Genomic DNA, 19,706 nt, shown 5'->3' on the forward strand with positions numbered 1-19,706 from the left:
CCCTGATACAAGAAGGACTTCTGCACAGTGTGGGAGTACAAAGGCTGCTAGAGTGTGTACTATGTGCCTCATTTATACAGGGTGGGCCATTTATATGGATACACCTTAATAAAATGGGAATGGTTGGTGATATTAACTTCCTGTTTGTGGCACATTAGTATATGTGAGGGGGAAAACTTTTCAAGATGGGTGGTGACCATGGTGGCCATTTGGAAGTCGGCCATTTTGGATCCAACTTTTGTTTTTTCAATAGGAAGAGGGTCATGTGACACATCAAACTTATTGGGAATTTCACAAGAAAAACAATGGTTTTAACGTAACTTTATTCTTTCATGAGTTATTTACAAGTTTCTCTTTGTTTACAGCCATTGACAGAGGTTAACACGAGGAGCGGATAGAGATTGTGTTGATGTCTGGTGAACGCAGTAACCGGGTCATTGCAGCAGATTTCAATGCAAGACACCCTACGAGACCACCCATCTCCCATGCTACAGTTAGCAAACTGCTTGCTAAGTTTCGTGAAACTGGTTCAGTGTTGGATTTGCCAATATGTGGACGCATGAAAACTGTCACTAATGAAGAAACATCAGTGGCTGTCCTAGCTTCATTCAGCAAGAGCCCACAGCGTAGCACTCGCCGCATGTCACTGGAGAGTGGCATTAGTCGAACATCCCTTCGGTGGATATTAGCTACTCACAAATGGCACCCTTACAAACTCCAGCTACTGCAGCATCTCAACGAGGATGACCCAGATCGGCACACTGAATTTGCAGAATGGGCAAAACAAAAATTGGAACAGGACCCTCAGTTTACGCAGAAGATTTTGTTCAGTGATGAGGCAAACTTTTATGTGAATGGTGAAGTTAACAAACAAAACCACCGCTATTGGTCTGACACTAACCCACATTGGATAGATCCCTCCAAGACTGTTGGAACAAAAAAATTGATGGTGTGGTATATGGGGTACAAAGATAGTGGGGCCATTCTTCATCAATGGAAACCTCAAGGCCACTGGATATGCGAAATTGCTACATGATGTGTTTCCCTCTCTATGCACTGAAGCTGGCACGTTCCCTGAGTTTTTCCTGTAAGATGGTGCACCACCACATTATGGGTGTCAGGTCCGAGCATTCCTAGATGAACAGTTTCCTGGAAAGTGGATTGGTCGCCGTGGGCCAGTTGAATGGCCCCCAAGGTCTCCCGATCTGACCCCCTTAGACTTTTATCTTTGGGGTCTTCTGAAGGCAGTTGTCTATGCTGTGAAGATACGAGATGTGCAGCACCTGAAACTACGGATACTGGAAGCCTGTGCTAGCATTTCTCCTGTGGTGTTGCTATCAGTGTGTGAAGAGTGGGAGAAGAGGGTTGCATTGACAATCCAACACAATGGGCAGCACATTAAACACATTTTATAAGTGGTCAAAAACTTGTAAATAACTCATGAAAGAATAGTTACGTTAAAACCAAGCACACCATTGTTTTTCTTGTGAAATTCCCAATATTTTTTATGTCACATGTCCCACTTCCTATTGAAAAAACAAAAGTTGGATCCAAAATGGCCGACTTCCAAATGGCCACCATGGTCACCACCCATCTTGAAAAGTTTTCCCCCTCACATATACTAATGTGCCACAAACAGGAAGTTAATATCACCAACCATTCCCATTTTATTAAGGTGTATCCATATAAATGGCCCACCCTATACATAATTTTTGTTGTTTACATTGTTTAACATTTTGTAACTATAAAATGGACAGCAGCAGCTGTCAGGGATCAGCCTATGTTCAATAAAGTTTGAATGTAAGTAGGTGTTTTCAAAAGTTTATTTTATATATACAGTGCATCCGGAAAGTATTCACAGCACATCACTTTTTCCACATTTTGTTATGCTACAGCCTTATTCCAAAATGGATTAAATTCATTTTTTCCCTCAGAATTCTACACACAACACCCCATAATGACAACATGAAAAAAATTTTACTTGAGGTTTTTGCTAATTTATTAAAAATAAAAAAATTGAGAAATCACATGTACATAAGTATTCACAGCCTTTGCCATGAAGCTCAAAATTGATCTCAGGTGCATCCTGTTTCCCCTGATCATCCTTGAGATGTTTCTGGAGCTTAATTGGAGTCCTCCTGTGGTAAATTCAGTTGATTAGACATGATTTGGAAAGGTACACACCTGTCTATATAAGGTCCCACAGTTGACAGTTCATGTTGGAGCACAAACCAAGCATGAAGTCAAAGGAATTGTCTGTAGACCTCCGAGACAGGATTGTCTTGAGGCACAATTCAGGGGAAGGTTACAGAAAAAATTCTGCTGCTTTGAAGGTCCAAATGAGCACAGTGGCCTCCATCATCCGTAAGTGGAAGAAGTTCAAAACCACTAGGACTCTTCCTAGAGCTGGCCGGCCATCTAAACTGAGCGATCAAGGGAGAAGGGTCTTGGTCAGGGAGGTGACCCTAACCCGATGGTCACTCTGTCAGAGCTCCAGAGGTTCTCTGTCGAGAGAGGAGAACCTTCCAGATAGACAACCATCTCTGCAGCAATCCACCAGTCAGGCCTGTATGGTAGAGTGGCCAGACGGAAGCCACTCCTTAGTAAAAGGCACATGGCAGCCCGCCTGGAGTTTGCTAAAAGGCACCTGAAGGACTCTCAGACCATGAGAAACAAAATTCTCTGGTCTGATTAGACAAAGATTGAACTCTTTGGTGTGAATGCCAGGCGTCACGTTTGGAGGAAACCAGGCACCGCTCATCACCAGGCCAATACCATCCCTACAGTGAAGCATGGTGGTGGCAGCATCATGCTGTGGGGATGTTTTTCAGTGGCAGGAACTGGGAGACTAGTCAGGATAAAGGTAACGATGACTGCAGCAATGTACAGACACATCCTGGATGAAAACCTGCTCCAAAGCGATCTTGACCTCAGACTGGAGCAACGGTTCATCTTTCAGCAGGACAACAACCCTAAGCACACTGCCAAGATATCAAAGGAGTGGCTTCAGGACAACTCTGTGAATGTCCTTGAGTGGCCCAGCCAGAGCCCAGACTTGAATCCGATTGAACATCTCTGGAGAGATCTTAAAATGGCTGTGCACCGACACATCCCATCCAACCTGATGGAGCTTGAGAGGTGCTGCAAATAGGAATGGGTGAAACTGGCCAAGGATAGGTGTGCCAAGCTTGTGGCATCATATTCAAAAAGACTTGAGGCTATAATTGCTGCCAAAGGTGAATCGACAAAGTATTGAGCAAAGGCTGTGAATACTTATGTACATGTGATTTATCCGTTTTTTTTATTTTTAATAAATTTGCAAAAACCTCAAGTAAACTTTTTTCATGTTGTCATTATGGGGTTTTGTGTGTAGAATTCTGAGGAAAAAAATGAATTTAATCCATTTTGGAATAAGGCTGTAACATAACAAAATGTGGAAAAAGTGATGTGCTGTGAATACTTTCCGGATGCACTGTAAATATACCCATGTCCCTCTCTGTCTCTGCTAAGGTTTGTGTTATTTATTAAATGTTAATATTCCTTCTCTGATATTGTATTTAAATTTGCTTATGTCTCCTTCTGTTCTTCCTTCTCAAAACCATTTGTCCAAACTGTCCAGTTTTGTGCACACCATTTTGAGTAGCTGAAAATAGCTGTTTTGCAGATCCTGTTAAATCTCTGCATTTAAATTTGTTTTACATGTTGTCTCCTTATACACAGGTGATATTCTGAATATCACCCTTGCTAGAAACTGTTACATAGATTTATGTGATATAAATTACTAGATAAACTACATTTTATTGAATTCACTTAACAAAACCTCTCTCTTTTTTAGTAGTCCAGTCCTTTTAAAGCACATTTCCATATTACAAGATATTTATTATAAAGAGGCACAGTGGCACCCAGGTGGCGCTGCTGCCTTGCACTAAGTAGACCCAAGTTTGCGTCCCAGATCCTCTGTGTGGAGTTTGCATGTTCTTCCCATTTCTGTGTGGGTTTCCTCCCACTATCCAAAGACATTAGGTTAATTGGCATCGTTAAATTGTCTCTAGTGTGTGTGTTTGGTGTGTAGGTGTTTTCGCCCTTTCCAGAATTTGTTACTATCTTGCATTCTTTACTAGCTGGGATAGGCTGCAGCCCACCCTGTTAAGCAGTTTGACACCTCAGATTTATTGTACATTTAATTTTGTGATATAAGCAAATTGGTATCGATGACCATGTTGAATACACACAATTTTCAAATTGTTAGAAATCGACATCCATTATATTTAAGTTGGTATTTTGCCGTCTCCAGTTTTGTCTTTCTCTAAATTTGTTAGAATGAGACTTTGAAACATTTTCTCCACTCTCATGCTCCCTTCACAAAGCATGTCCTTTAAACATGGATACATACAATATTTCAGACCACACATGTCCTTTTTCCTTTCAAAAAAACTCTCGCCAATGATGTGCTTATAGAGTAAAGTATTAGTAATGGCAAAAAGTGTAAATGACTTGCAGTGTGACACCATTTTATAACCAATTTATCTATACTAATAAAAGGCAAAGCCCTCACTGACACTCACTCACTCACTGACTGACTAATCACTAATTCTCCAACTTCCTGTGTGGGTGGAAGACTGAAATTTGGCAGGCTCAATCCTTACAGCTTACATACAAAAGCTGGGCAGGTTTCATGTCGAAATTCTACGCGTAATGGTCATAACTGGAACCTATTTTTCTCCATATAATGTAATGGAGTTGAGTTCGATGGCTGTGGGGGGCGGAGTTTCTTGTGACATCATCACGCCTCCCACATAATCACGTGAACTGACTGTCAACGCAATACGTAGAAAATAAGGAAGAGCTCCAAAAAGCGCTGAAGAAAACACGCATTATACAATTGAGAAGGCAGCGAAACAATAAGAAGCGAGCGAGTCACACACAACAACCCAAGTTGTTATCAACGCTCAGTTCAGAAGCCTGCATCTCTGATGGTATGGGGTTGCATAAGTGCGTGTGGCATGGGCAGCTTGCATGTCTGGAAAGGCACCATCAATGCAGAAAAATATATATTAAGGTTCTAGAACAACATATGCTCCCATCCAGACGTCCTCTCTTTCAGGAAAGAACCTGCATTTTTCAACAAGATAATGCCAGACCACATTCTGCATCAATCACAACATCATGGCTGCGTAGGAGAAGGATCCGGGTACTAAAATGGCCAGTCTGCAGTCCAGATCTTTAACCTATAGAGAACATTTGGCGCATCATAAAGAGGAAGGTGCGACAAAGAAGGCCCAAGACGATTGAACAGTTAGAGACCTGTATTAGACAAGAATGGGAGAGCATTCCTATTTCTAAACTTGAGAAACTGGTCTCCTCGGTCCCCAGACATCTGTTGAGTGTTGTAAGAAGAAGCGGAGAGGCCACACAGTGGTGAAAATGGCCTTGTCCCAACTTTTTTGAGATTTGTTGACACCATGAAATTCTGAATCGACATATTTTTCCCTTAAAATGATACATTTTCTCAGTTTAAACTTTTTGTTCTGTGATTTATGTTCTATTCTGAATAAAATATTAGAAGTTGGCACCTCCACATCATTACATTCAGTTTTTATTCACGATTTATATAGTGTCCCAACTTTTTTTGGAATCCGGTTTGTATGTATGTGTATATATATACAGTGTGTGTGTGTGTGTGTGTGTGTGTGTGTATATATATGTATATGTGTGTGTATGCATGTCAAAATTAGAATATCATGACAAAGTTGATTTATTTCAGTAATTCCATTCAAATAGTGAAACTTGTATATTAGATTCATTGATTACACACAGACTGATGTATTTCAAATGTTTATTTCTTTTAATTTTGATGATTATAACTGACAAATAATGAAAATCCCAAATTCAGTATCTCGGAAAATTAGAATATCAAATAAGACCAATGCAAAAAAAGGATTTTTAGAAATGTTGGCCAACTGAAAGGTATAAACATGAAAAGTACGAGCATGTACAGCACTCAATATTTAGTTGGGGCTCCTTTGGCCTAGATTACTGCAGCAATGTGGCGTGGCATGGAGTCGATCAGTCTGTGGCACTGCTCAGGTGTTATAAGAGCCCATGTTGCTCTGATAGTGGCCTTCAGCTCTTCTGAATTGTTGGGTCTGGCGTATTGCATCTTCCTCTTCACAATACCCCATAGATTTTCTATGGGGTTAAGCTCAGGCGAGTTTGCTGACCAACCACGAACAGGGATACCATTGTCCTTAAATCATGTACTGGTAGTTTTGGCACTTTGTGCAGGTGCTAGGTCCTGTTGGAAAATGAAATCTGCATTTCCATAAAGTTCATCAGCAGCAGGAAGCATGAAGTGCTCTAAAACTTCCTGGTAGACGGCTGCGTTGACCTTGGACCTCAGAAAACACAATGGACCAACACCAGCAGATGACATGGCACCCCAAACCATCACTGACTGTGGAAACTTTACCCTGGACCTCAAGCAGCATGGATTCTGTGCATCTCCTCTCTTCCTCCAGACTCTGGGACCTTGATTTCCAAAGGAAATGCAAAATTTAGTTTCATCAGAGAACATAACTTTGGACCACTCAACAGCAGTTTTGTCTTTAGCCCAGGCGAGACACTTCTGACGCTGTCTCTTGTTCAAGAGTGCCTTGACACAAGGAATGCGACAGCTGAAACCCATGTCTTGCATACGTCTGTGCGTGGTGGTTCTTGTAGCACTGAATCCATCTGCAGTCCACTCTTTGTGAATCTCCCCCACAGTTTTGAATGGGTTTTGTTTCACAATTCTTTCCAGGGTGCGGTTATCCCTATTGTTTGTACACTTTTTTTCTATGACGTCTTGTCCTTCCTTCGCCTCTCTATTAATGTGCTTGGACACAGAGCTCTGTGAACAGCCAGCCTCTTTAGCAATGACCTTTTGTGTCTTGTTCACCTTGTGCAAGGTGTCAATGGTCATCTTTTGGACAACTGCCAAGTCAGCAGTCTTCCCCATGATTGTGTTGCCTACAGAACTAGACTGAGAGACCATTTAAAGGCTTTTGCAGGTGTTTTGAGTTAATTAGCTAATTAGAGTTCACAATATTCTAATTTTCCGAGATACTGAATTTGGGACTTTCATTAGTTGTCAGTTATAATCATCAAAATTAAAAGAAATAAACATTTGAAATACATCAGTCTGTGTGTAATGAATGAATCTAATATACAAGTTTCACTTTTTGAATGGAATTAATGAAATAAATCAACTTCATCCATCCATCCATCCTCTTCTGCTTATCCAAGGTCGGGTCGCGGGGGTAGCAGATTAAGTAGAGAAGCCCAGACTTCCCTCTCCCCGGCCACATCTTCCAGCTTTTCCGGGAAAATCCCAAGGCGTTCCCAGGCCAGCCGGGAGACATAGTCCCTCCAGCGTGTCCTGGGTCTTCCCCGGGCCTCCTCCCGTTGGGCGTGCCCGAACACCTCACCAGGGAGGCGTCCAGGAGGCATCCTGATCAGATGCCCGAGCCACCTCATCTGACTCCTCTCGATGCGGAGGAGCAGCGGCTCTACTCTGAGCCCCTCCCGGATGACTGAGCTCCTCACACTATCCTTAAGGGAAAGCCCAGACACCCTGCGAAGGAAACTCATTTCAGCCGCTTGTATTCGCGATCTCGTTGTTTCGGTCACTACCCATAGCTCATGACCATAGGTGAGGGTAGGAGCGTAGATCGACTGGTAAATTGAGAGCTTTGCCTTACGGCTCAGCTCTTTTTTCACCATGACAGACCGATGCAGAGCCCGCATCACTGCGGATGCCGCACCGATCCGCCTGTCAAGCTCACGATCCATTCTTCCCTCACTCGTGAACAAGACCCCGAGATACTTAAACTCCTCCACTTGGGGCAGGATCTCCCCCAACACTGAGAGGGCACTCCACCCTTTTCCGGCTGAGGACCATGGTCTGGGATTTGGAGGTGCTGATTCTCATCCCAGCCGCTTCACACTCAGCTGCTAACCGATCCAGAGAGAGCTGAAGATCACAGCTTGATGAAGCAAACAGGACAACATCATCTGCAACAAGCAGTGACCCAATCCTGAGTCCACCAAACCGGACCCCTTCAACACCCTGGCCTTGCCTAGAAATTCTGTCCATAAAAGTTATGAACAGAATCGGTGACAAAGGGCAGCCCTGGCGGAGTCCAACTCTCACTGGAAACGGGCTCGACTTACTGCCGGCAATGCGGACCAAGCTCTGACACCGGTTGTACAGGGACCGAACAGCTCTTATCAGGGGTCCGTACCCCATACTCCGAGCACCCCCACAGGATTCCCTGAGGGACACGGTCGAATGCCTTTCCAAGTCCACAAAACACATGTAGACTGGTTGGGCAAACTCCCATGCACCCTCCAGGATCTGCTAAGGGTGAAGAGCTGGTCCACTGTTCCCGACCGGACGAAAACCACACTGTTCCTCCTGAATCCGAGGTTCACTATCCGACGGACCCTCCTCTCCAGAACCCCGAATAGACTTTTCCAGGGAGGCTGAGGAGTGTGATCCTCTATAGTTGGAAAACACCCTCCGGTCCCCTTTTAAAGAGGGGACCACCACCCGGTCTGCCAATCCAGAGGCACTGTCCCGATGTCCATGCGATGTTGCAGAGACGTGTCAACCAAGACAGTCCTACAACATCCAGAGCCTTAAGGAACTCCGGGCGATCTCATCCACCCCGGGCCCTGCCACCAAGGAGTTTTTGACCACCTCGGTGACTTCAGTCCCAGAGATGGGAGAGCCCACCTCAGAGTCCCCAGGCTCTGCTTCCTCATTGGAAGGCATGTTAGTGGGATTGAGGAGGTCTTCGAAGTACTCTCCCCACCGACACACAATGCCCCGAGTCGAGGTCAGCAGCACACCATCCCCACCATATACAGTGTTGACACTGCACTGCTTCCCCTTCCTGAGACGCCGGACGGTGGACCAGAATCTCCTCGGCCGTCCAAAGTCGCTCTCCATGGCTCTCCAAACTCCTCCCATGCCCGAAGTTTTGCCTCAGCAACAACCGAAGCCGCATTCCGCTTGGCCTGCCGGTACCTATCAGCTGCCTCCAGAGACCCACAGGACAAAAAGTCCTATAGGACTCCTTCTTCAGCTTGACGGCATCCTCACCGCCGGTGTCCACCAACGGGTTCGGGATTGCCGCCGCGACAGGCACCGACCACCTTGCGCCACAGCTCCGTCAGCCGCCTCAACAATAGAGGCACGGAACATGGCCCATTCGACTCAATGTCCCCACCTCCCTCGGGACGTGGTTGAAGTTCTGCCGAGGTGGGAGTTGAAGCTACTTCTGACAGGGGACTCTGCCAGCCGCTCCCAGCAGACCCTCACAACACGCTTGGGCCTACCAGGTCTGACCGCATCTTCCCCACCATCGGCCAACTCACCACCAGGTGGTGATCAGTTGACAGCTCGCCCCTCTCTTCACCCGAAAGTGTCCAAGACATATGGCCGCAAGTCCGGCACACAACCACAAAGTCGATCATCGACCTGAGGCCTAGGGTGTCCTGGTGCCAAGTGCACATATGAACACCCTTATGCTTGAACATGGTGTTCGTTATGGACAATCCGTGGCGAGCACAGAAGTCCAATAACAAAACACCGCCGGTTCAGATCGGGGCCATTCCTCCCAATCACGCCCTTCCAGGTCTCACTGTCATTGCCCACGTGAGCATTGAAGTCTCCCAGCAAAACGAGGGAATCCCCAGAAGGTATGCCCTCTAGCCCCTCCAGAGACTCCAAAAAGGGTGGATACTCCAAACTGCTGTTCGGCGCATACGCACAAACAACAGTCAGGACCCTTCCCCACCAGAAGGCGAGGGAGGCCACCCTCTCGCCCACCGGGTAAACCCCAATGCACAGGCTCCAAGTCGGGGCAATAAGTATGCCCACACCTGCTCGGCGCCTCTCACCGGGAGCAACTCCAGAGTGGTAGAGAGTCCAGCCCCTCTCAAGGAGATTGGTTCCAGAGTCCAAGCTGTGCGTCGAGGTGAGTCCGACTATATCTAGCCGGAACCCTCGCGCACTAGCTCAGGCTCCTTCCCCTTCAGAGAGGTGACATTCCACGTCCCAAGAGCCAGTTTCTGTAGCCGAGGATCAGACCGCCAAGGTCCCCGCCTCCGGCCACCACCCAACTCACACTGCACCCAACCTCCTTGGCCCCTCCCATAGGTGGTGAGCCCATGGGAAGGAGGACCCACGTTACCTCTTCGGCTGTGCCCGGCCGAGCCCCATGGGTGCAGGCCCGCCACCAGGCGCCGCCATCGAGCCCCACCTCCAGGCCTGGCTCCAGAGGGGGCCCCGTGACCACGTCCGGTCAAGGCAAAACGTCGTCCACAGTTTTTATTCTTCATTGGAGGTTTTGAACCGTTCTTTGTCTCATCCCTCACCTAGGACCTGTTTGCCTTGGGTGGCTCTACCAGGGGCATAAAGCCCCGGTCAACATAGCTCCTAGGATCATTGCGACACGCAAACCCCTCCTCCACGATAAGGTGACGGCTCAACTTTGTCATGATATTCTAATTTTATGACCGGCACCTGTGTGTGTGTGTGTTATATTTATATTTATATACCTCACACCAAACATAAACGAACCTGTTGCCAAAAATAGATGCCAGGCGTCCAGCTCTAAAATGACATATGAGCAAAGACAACTTAATGATTTGATTTATTATTGCTGAAAGGAACACATTTTATTTATATTTCCATGTTTTGTTATGCAGCATCTTCATATTTGAATTTGTATAATTTTGAAAGGATATATTTTTATGGAGAGCAAAATCTTTTGGGATATTTAAAATCTAAGTTTATTTTTTATATAAATTTACATAAGAGTAAAGAAATTTGAATGTTTGTTCTTTTAAGTTATTTAAGGTTTGAGTTGATTTATTCACGAATAATATTCCTGTCTGTTTTTACCATTCCTACCAAAGATATTTCTGTCGACTAAATTAAAATTCCTTCTATTTAAAATTTAAATAGAACTTGAACAATTACGATAGTTCATAATATCCACGCAGACTTGCACGTAAGAGCGGGAGTTATCCGTTTTAACAAGCAGCGTATTGCACTGATACGAAATAGCTGTGTGTATATATATATATATGTAGATATGTATGTATATATATGTTTATATATGTGTGTGTGTGTGTGTGTGTGTATATATATATCTATACTAATAAAAGGCAAAGCCCTCACTCACTCACTCACTCACTCATCACTAATTCTCCAACTTCCGTGTAGGTAGAAGGCTGAAATTTGGCAGGCTCATTCCTTACAGCTTACTTACAAAAGTTGGGCAGGTTTCATTTCGAAATTCTACGCCTAATGGTCTAACTGGAAGGTATTTTTTCTCCATTAACTGTAATAGAGTTGAGCTGGAAAGACGTGGGGGGGGCGGAGTTTCGTGTGACATCATCACGCCTCCCACGTAATCACGTGAACTGACTGTCAACACAGTGCGTAGAAAACCAGGAAGACCTCCAAAAAGCGCTTAAGAAAACATGCATTATATAATTGAGAAGGCAGCTAAACAATATGAAGCGGCGAGTGACATATACTACCATATTCATGAGTGCTGCTACCTCGAAAGAAAGCAAGGTGTAAACCTAAACTTTAAATTAAGTTCATAGACAGGCTACCGCTGGCGTTTCACATGCCCACAGGTAATGCGGGATACAAGTTTAATGAGAGGACGCAGGATATAAACGAGAGTTTTGATCACTTTGTAACTAAGTTAAAATTGTAGGTGAAGGGGTGTGCTTATGCAAATTCAGAGAGACTGTGTTTGTGGGGGATTGACAGTTAAGGCGGGTGGGGAGTCACGTCATCATCTCCACTCCCATTCATCTTATTTCGCTCTTAGCTGAGCTCGCGACTAACGCCGTCTTCCGAAGCAACTTCGTCAGACTGCCACCAAATACTCACAGAAAAATCCACAAGTTAATAAACACGCTGTCTCTAGAGTTTCTACACACTGAATCCTCCAGGCACTACTTACAAAAAGGTCACATTGACAATCGTGTTCACGCTATTAAAATAAAATCTGTCCTTTCTTAGCACAAGCACAGCTGAGAAGCTTCATGCATGTGCTCCATAACGCTGCTAAAAATAATGCATTTAATCACACTTTGCATTACAAGCAAAGGAGCTTTTGTCAATGCATGATTTCCTGGTACACCGCTTACATTGATCAGCGCATCCCGATTCATTTTACCCTCGCACCACCTTAGTTTGAGAAGAAGTATGAAAAATATGAGGTTAACACAGAAAAACAGATCACCAATTCAAGCTTTATGAATAAAGCGATTCGCCATCAATAATTGTTTTGGTAAAGCCATCCTCCTTCCATTTTATAATTTTTCCCGCCACTAGCCATGATTAAATGAACGGTAAAAAAGTAAGAGCGAAGCGAGGGTGACTTATTTAGGCAGGCATATATATGACAGCAACACTCATGACAATGTCAATCATGTTACGTTATTATTAAAATGTTTCCTTTTCTTTTTCATTACTTCTTTAACACACTACTTCTCCGCTATGAGTAGGCTATTTTATATATATATATATATATATATATATATATATATATATATAGTTTTTGTAAATTGTTCATTTGGACCTACCATTTCTTAATATATATATATTTTTTTATTTAGAATATCAATTGGTGTTAAGTTACTGCGGAAAATGGGATGGAAAGAAGGACAAGGCATAGGGCCCCGAGTAAAGCGGAAGCTTCAGAGGCAGAGAAATGGTAAGAGTTCAGATATATTTGATGTAACAAAACCAATAAATGGGAGCATCTTGGTTTCATTTTTTGATATATAAATTTGTACATTTTTATAAATAATTGAACAGTTTGGTTTTTCATTCTTTTGGCTTTTTTTTTTGGAATTTTACAGTCAAAAATAAATAGCGTTTTAATTTTTCTGCTCTTTTTGTTAGCTATTGCAGGCATTCACATTTTCCTAAATGTCTTTATTGACTCCGGTTGCTGGAGTTTCTATGAAGTTCAAACTATATTTGTAAAATACTAGATTTTTTTTTTTATTTTTATTTTTTTTTATTATAATAAACTCATGGTTCTTAACCAGTGGTATGTAAGGAGTTAGCAGATTGCACTTGAGGGAATACAAAACTTTTTTTTTTTTTTCTTTAGAGGTTGCAGGACCAATGCAAATATGTGTACAAGAGGAATGGAAAGACTGTGTTTTTTATGTTTTTAGTTTAACATGCAATGTTAAATTGATTAGGTTATTTTCATGTTGAACACTAGAAACACATTGGGTTCTGTGGTCTAATTTTATTTCATAGTCGATCCCCTTTCAATTCAGTCTACTTTTTGCCACTGTTGTTGAATTTGCATTTAGGAGAAGTGGTGAGCTGTTGCAGATGTGCTACTTTATCTTTTATCACTATTAAAACATATAGTTTGATTATAGGGAGTCTATTGTCTAGTAACATCTGACAATACCCCTTCTTAATTTAAAAGGAACCTTGATATTTAGCATTGTGCCATTTGGTAAAAGTTGCAATTAAATTGTTATAAAAATTAACTGCATATTACTAACAACTTATCATAATTCAAGTATATTAATATTTTTCTGTAATGCAGAAATCACCCAGTGATTAACTTCTAACACAAAACTGTTTTAATGGTCACTTGACTATGCATATTAAATTATTCCAGTTGGTTTATTGAAGAATGACCACCAAATATTCCTTGCATCCCCACCCCTCAGGGTTGCTAGAATATTTGGAAAAAACAATACAGTAAGTATCATTTGAACTCCTGTGTTGCACGACAACATACCAAAAGCACTTACAATTACCTGGAATGGAGCAGTGTTGAATTAAATTGAAAGAGTGTATGGATTAGGCTTTTAAATTCCAGCAGGGCCTTATGGACTATGTAGTTTTTATGCACTTACCTGTTGGATATCTTGGGGACCACTGGGAGTCGCTGTCGGGAGGCCCATGGACTCATATATGCCCTATAGCCCGGAAGTGCGTCATAATCCTCCAACAGGAAGAAACTACGTGCTTCAGGGGTAAAGATACGGACTATTTGCCCTGACCCGGAAGGAATAAGGACTTTTGGACTGTTGGGCCGGAACACCTCTGGGTCAGGGAGTATAAAGTACTCTGGGAAAGCCCAGACAGAGAGCTGAGCTGGGAGGAAGGATAGCCAAGTGTCTGGGAGAGGAGGATTATTTGATTGTTAATTACTGTAAGAATAGTGTAGAGAGAAAGGTGCTTGGTTCACGGTATTATAAGAAAATAAGAGTCGTGGACTTTTACTTGGTGTTTGGAGTGGGACTTTCATTAGTTGTCAGTTATAATCATCAAAATTAAAAGAAATAAACATTTGAAATACATCAGTCTGTTTGTAATGAATGAATCTAATATACAAGTTTCACTTTTTGAATGGAATTACTGAAATAAAGCAACTTTGTCATGATATTCTAATTTTATGACCGGCACCTGTAACAAATTAAATGAGACTGAGCATTTATTTCACCTTTTGAAGTCTGTAGGGTTTTAATTATTTTATTTTTTATTTTTTAGCAATTTTTTGGCAATGCAAAAAAAGTAGTTAAATTATAGTGCTTATATATTTCAATGCTTGGAGGTAATTGGTTGTAATTATTTGATTCTTTTCTCACATCACATTATATAAAGCAATATAAATGAAATACCAAAGTAAAATTATAAAGTGTGATGTGTATATTTGCTTATGTTACAGGCGCTGGACTGAGGTTATATGGATGTTCCTTGCCCCCAGAAGAATCTGATAAATCTGAGGTAAAACTCTTATTTCCTAAAGAATGTCTTTTTTTAGTGTGGCATTGTACTTAAGCTACAGAAATCTAAAATGAGCTAGAATTATTTCCTAATTTAAGTATTTGCCTGTTCAGTATTTTAATTTCTAGAAATGTACTTATCTTAAACTTTATTTTGTTTGGCATCATATGTGGACAATTTTATAAGTACAAAAACTGTTTTAAGGACTAAATAAATAATATAAATATATATATATATATATATATTGTAAGAAGACAGCAAAAAGGTTTGGGGTTTTCCGGCCCCGTATATTGTCGAGAATCCACAATATATATTCAAAATATAAGGTCAAAAACATAAACAAAACTGTTCATATGCGCGACGCCGTATCATGGCGTCGGGCCATTTTATTAGGGAGGAGCTGGAAGTGGAGGGATGCTGGGAAGGACCGTGAGGGAGGATGGGATTGATGACGTCAGGACAAAATGACGGAGGAAGGGCGGAAGTACCGTACTGCGGTCAAAACCCGGCTTATGGTGGCGGAGGGTCCTTTTTCCTATGAGGAAGCAGAGGGAGAAAGTTAGTACCCCGCCATTCCCTGCCGGCGAATGTGTTCCCAGGTGCGTTCAAATCCATCCACGGTCTCCTACTCGCGCGTGCATGACATATATATATATAGCGAGGGATTAATATAAATATATATTTATATTAATCCCTCGCTATATATCGCGCTTCGACTTTCGCGGATTTTATATGTAAGCATAACTAAATATATAAAGCAGATTTTTTGCTGCTTCGCTGGTTCTGCGGACAGTGTGTCTTTTTACTTCCTGTACATGCTTCCTCAGTTGGTTTGCCCAGTTGATTTCATACAAGGGACGCTATTGGCAGATGACTGAGAAGCTAACCAATCATAGCACGCAGTTAAGTTCCTGTGTGCTCAATGCAGTGTTAACCAGGAAGTATCGTCTCGCTCATTCAGCATCGTGTTTCGCTGTGTAAAGAGTTAACTTTTGTGCTCTTTTGTGTTTATTTGTGTGCATAGTCAAGCCCTTCATTATGGCTTCAAAACGATCTGCTCCTGCTGTTGCTTCAGGGGCTGGGCCCAAGCACCAACGGAAGATGTTAACGATTGCTGAAAAGGTAAACGTTTTGGATAGGCTGAAGGAAGGGAAAAGCTACACCTCTGTAGGACACCATTACGGCATCAATGAGGCTACGATTCTTTTTATTTAAAAAGTAGGAAAGGAATATAAGATCTACAGCCGCAGCGTCCTTTTAACCAGGGTGCAAAAGGAGTTGTAAGTTGATGTAATAAGGCAGTAGTCTGGATGGAATCTGCTTTAGGGATTTGGATTGAAGACTGCCAAAAGAAGAACAACGGCAGTGCTACACAATCGCCTGAAGTGGCTCCTTTAGAAGGGCTGTAACGCTCTCCTTTGTTGTGCAGTAAAATAAAACTCATTGTTATCGGACAAGTCATTGTTGGTGAGTAACCATAATTCATTTTCTACTTACAGTACTTAGTACATGTACGTACGTTTAGTGTCACTGTACACACATTTACTGTATACTATTTTTCTTGCATTGTGCGTATTTATTGCTGGTGGCCTGTCTATCGTAATGGCTGTAACATATGTGATAACGGAGGCACTCAATATCTTTAAAATAATATTTAGGTTTTACTGTATATAAACAGTGTGTTTATATACATAATTTCAATGAATCTTACCTAATATCTAAGAGAATACAAAGGGATTATGCTGTATAACTGTGCGAGGAATATTTATAAACAGTGTGGGAGAGTTTATAAAGGCTTAAAATGTATAAAAATAACCATACAAACATATGGTTTCTACTTCGGATTTTCACCTAGGAAGGATTACTGTATATATATATATTCACACTCGCATACAGAGTGGGTTCAGAAATTAATTACCCCTTTGAATTATTCCCATTGTTTTCATTTTACAGCCTTAAATGAAAACACACAAACCAATATTTTTTTCCATCTTTACTTAATCAGTGCAATCTATAACATCCAAGTGAAAGATATTACAGCAACAGTTCAGAAGAATTAAAAAAAAATAAAAAAAACAAGTAATACTGAGATTAATAAAGGATCACCCCCCTCCTAAACAATACTTGTAAACTCAATCAGGTGTAAGTAACCACAAGTTCCATTGTAGACCATGGTTACTGGCTTGAACCTGTGATCAACTGTAATCGGTGTGATTAGTGAAGCATAAAAACAGCTATTCCTGCAGCATTCCCCTTCCCTGACAGCAAACAACTGACTATGGGTGGCAAGCCACTTTTAAAAGCTCTCGGGGATAGAGATGTGGACAGACATAAGGCAGGAAATGGATACAAAAATAATATCAAAGGCTTTATCAATCTCAAAGAGCACAGTAAAGTCCATGATAAATAAGTGGCCAGTGTTTGGTACTATTAGGACCCTCCCTAAATCTGACCATCCCTCCAAACTGGATGGAAGAGCTAGGAGGAAACTGGTAAGAGAGCCTACCAAGAGACTAGTGGCCACTTTGAAGGAGTTTCGGGATTTTATGGGAAAGAGTGGTCATTTTGTGCATGTGACAACAATTTCACAAGCGCTCCACAAGTGTGGCTTGTTCGGGAGGGTTGCAAGGAAAAAGCCCCTTCTCAAGAAAGGCCGCATTAGGGCTCGTTTGAGCTTTGCCAGAATGCACCTTAAGGATTTCTGATGCCAAGTGGAAATAGGTGTTATTATTTGGCCTCAATACACCTGGCGGAAATCCAATGCAGCTCACCATCCACAACACACCATACCTACGTTAAAGCATGGAGGTGGTAGCATCCTGTTGTGGGAGTGTTTCTCTGCTGCAGGGCCTGGGGCTCTCGTTAGGGTAGAAGTAAAAATGGAAGGGGAAAAATACTGTCAAATTCTTGAGGAAAACCTGCTACCCTCTGCCAGAAAGTTGAAGATGGGCAGAACGTTCACCTTTCAACACAACAACAACCCAAAGCACACAGCAAAATTGACTACACAGTGGCTGAAGGAGACAAAAGTGAATATCCTCGTGTGGCCCAGTCAGAGCCCAGACCTAAATCCCATTGAAAAATCTGTGGAAAGATTTGAAGTTAGCAGTCCACTAAAGCTCCCCATCCAATTTGACCGAACTTAAACAGTTCTATAAAGAAGAGTGGGCAAATATTGCTCAAACTAGATGTGCAAAGCTGAGAGAGAGAAGTATCCCAACAGACTCAAGGCTGACATTAAAGCAAAAGGTGGTTCAACAAAATATTGACATTGGGGGTGATCCTTTATTAATCTTAGCATGTCGTTTTGATTTTTTTCTAATTTTTCTGAACTGTAGCTGTGATATCTTTCAGTTTGATGTTATAAACTTCATTGAGTAAATAAAGATGGAAAAATATTTTTTGTGTGCATTTTCATTTAAGGCTGTAAAGCAAAAAAAAAGAGACTATTTCAAATGGGAGTGATTTCTTTTTCTTATATATACTGTATATAGAATTATTGTCTCATCACAAAAAGCCAGCCTTAGTCATATCTGTTGAATTAACGAAAGCTCTAGGAAATTTCTTTAAATGCTTTTTTGTTTTTCTTTTGAGTCCCAACATACTGAATGTTTTAAATGAGGACTGTGAGACATGTGTTTATTGACTTTGTAGTATGATTCAGGATAGGTTTCTCTGTTCGGTTTGTCTGTGCTGAAATTCCAATCTATATCCTCGGCAGTTAATAATTTATTTTGCAAAGTAACCAATAAATGCGTGTGAGGCAAACCCTGTTTTTGAAATTCGATTGTGTAAATGTATTTCAAGTTCTTTCAATAAAACAACGACTTTCTGATAAAATAATCTACTTACAAAAGTTGGAATATCCAGAGGCAAAGTAGCCGGTGGCATTGTTCTTAAGAATCGATGAATTTCTGGCCACTGTAAATTGTAAGTCATTGTAATAAGTAAATCTGGCCGACTGAAAGTTTGGGACATTGCCATTGCATCATGATAAAACAGTTGCTATGTTCTTGGACTACCTTGATATGATGATGGTAATATTACTGCTTTACCTACTTTGAATTTGACGGAACAATTGATATTTGAATTTTGAACGTGACCAATGAGACCTTGCATATATTCTGTTCTGTTTTTTGCTTAATTCAATTTGATAAAGAAGAGACTATTAGCTTCGACTTTTTAATATGCATTAATAATGTAATGTTACAATAGACGTTGAAATGAGAGACGTGGGTTAAATACATTGGGATGTATAGTTAATTCTGATTTGAAATATTGTGTGGGTGTTATGAAATACACAAATTCAGATAAAAGAATATTATATGACCATCCTGTTTCGCCATCTGGGAAAAACAAAGGAAAGAGTAAATAATCAGAATGAGGTGATTTATTAGACCGAAACGATGAATCATGCTTTGCTTTTGGATAAACATGAATATAAACTCTGTTTTTGATATCTCCGTCTTTCAAAACTATTATCACTGACAATTTGTCACATGTTGGTTTATTATAAATGCAACAGTGATCTTTCAGTTTGATATAGAAATCCAAGAAAACTTTCTTGTCCGTGTTTTGCAGATAAATTTTCTGCAAATATCTGGCTTTGGTGAAGCCAAAGAAACATTTTTTGGGATTAATGTGAAGTCCAGCTTTTGCTAATGTCAGGAAACTGTATGAACCTGCTGTACTTGTTCATCCCTACATGCCGGAATAGATGACTATGTCATCCAAGAAGGTGGCACAAAAGGAATTGTGGGGCCTTAACAATCTGTCCACCAGATGCTGGAATGTCGCTGGGACCCCGTACAACCCAAAAGGGAGTACTTTGTACTGCCAGAGTCCACTGGGGGTGCTAAACACAGTT

General features: G+C 41.7%; 1 protein-coding gene across 2 annotated transcripts in view; it reads left to right on the forward strand.

Annotated features, from left to right (window-relative positions):
- Nucleotides 1-19,706, forward strand: part of gpatch1 (G patch domain containing 1) — a 209,052-nt gene that overhangs the window by 65,129 nt on the left and 124,217 nt on the right. For both annotated transcript variants that reach the window (XM_039763611.1, XM_039763613.1), the window contains exons 5-6: nt 12,691-12,788; nt 14,781-14,839. In XM_039763611.1, the coding sequence (XP_039619545.1) occupies nt 12,691-12,788; nt 14,781-14,839 (157 nt within the window). The remainder of the gene's footprint in view (nt 1-12,690; nt 12,789-14,780; nt 14,840-19,706) is intronic.

This window comes from Polypterus senegalus, chromosome 9 (assembly GCF_016835505.1).
Source record: "Polypterus senegalus isolate Bchr_013 chromosome 9, ASM1683550v1, whole genome shotgun sequence".
In the NCBI taxonomy this organism is placed as follows: domain Eukaryota; kingdom Metazoa; phylum Chordata; class Cladistia; order Polypteriformes; family Polypteridae; genus Polypterus; species Polypterus senegalus.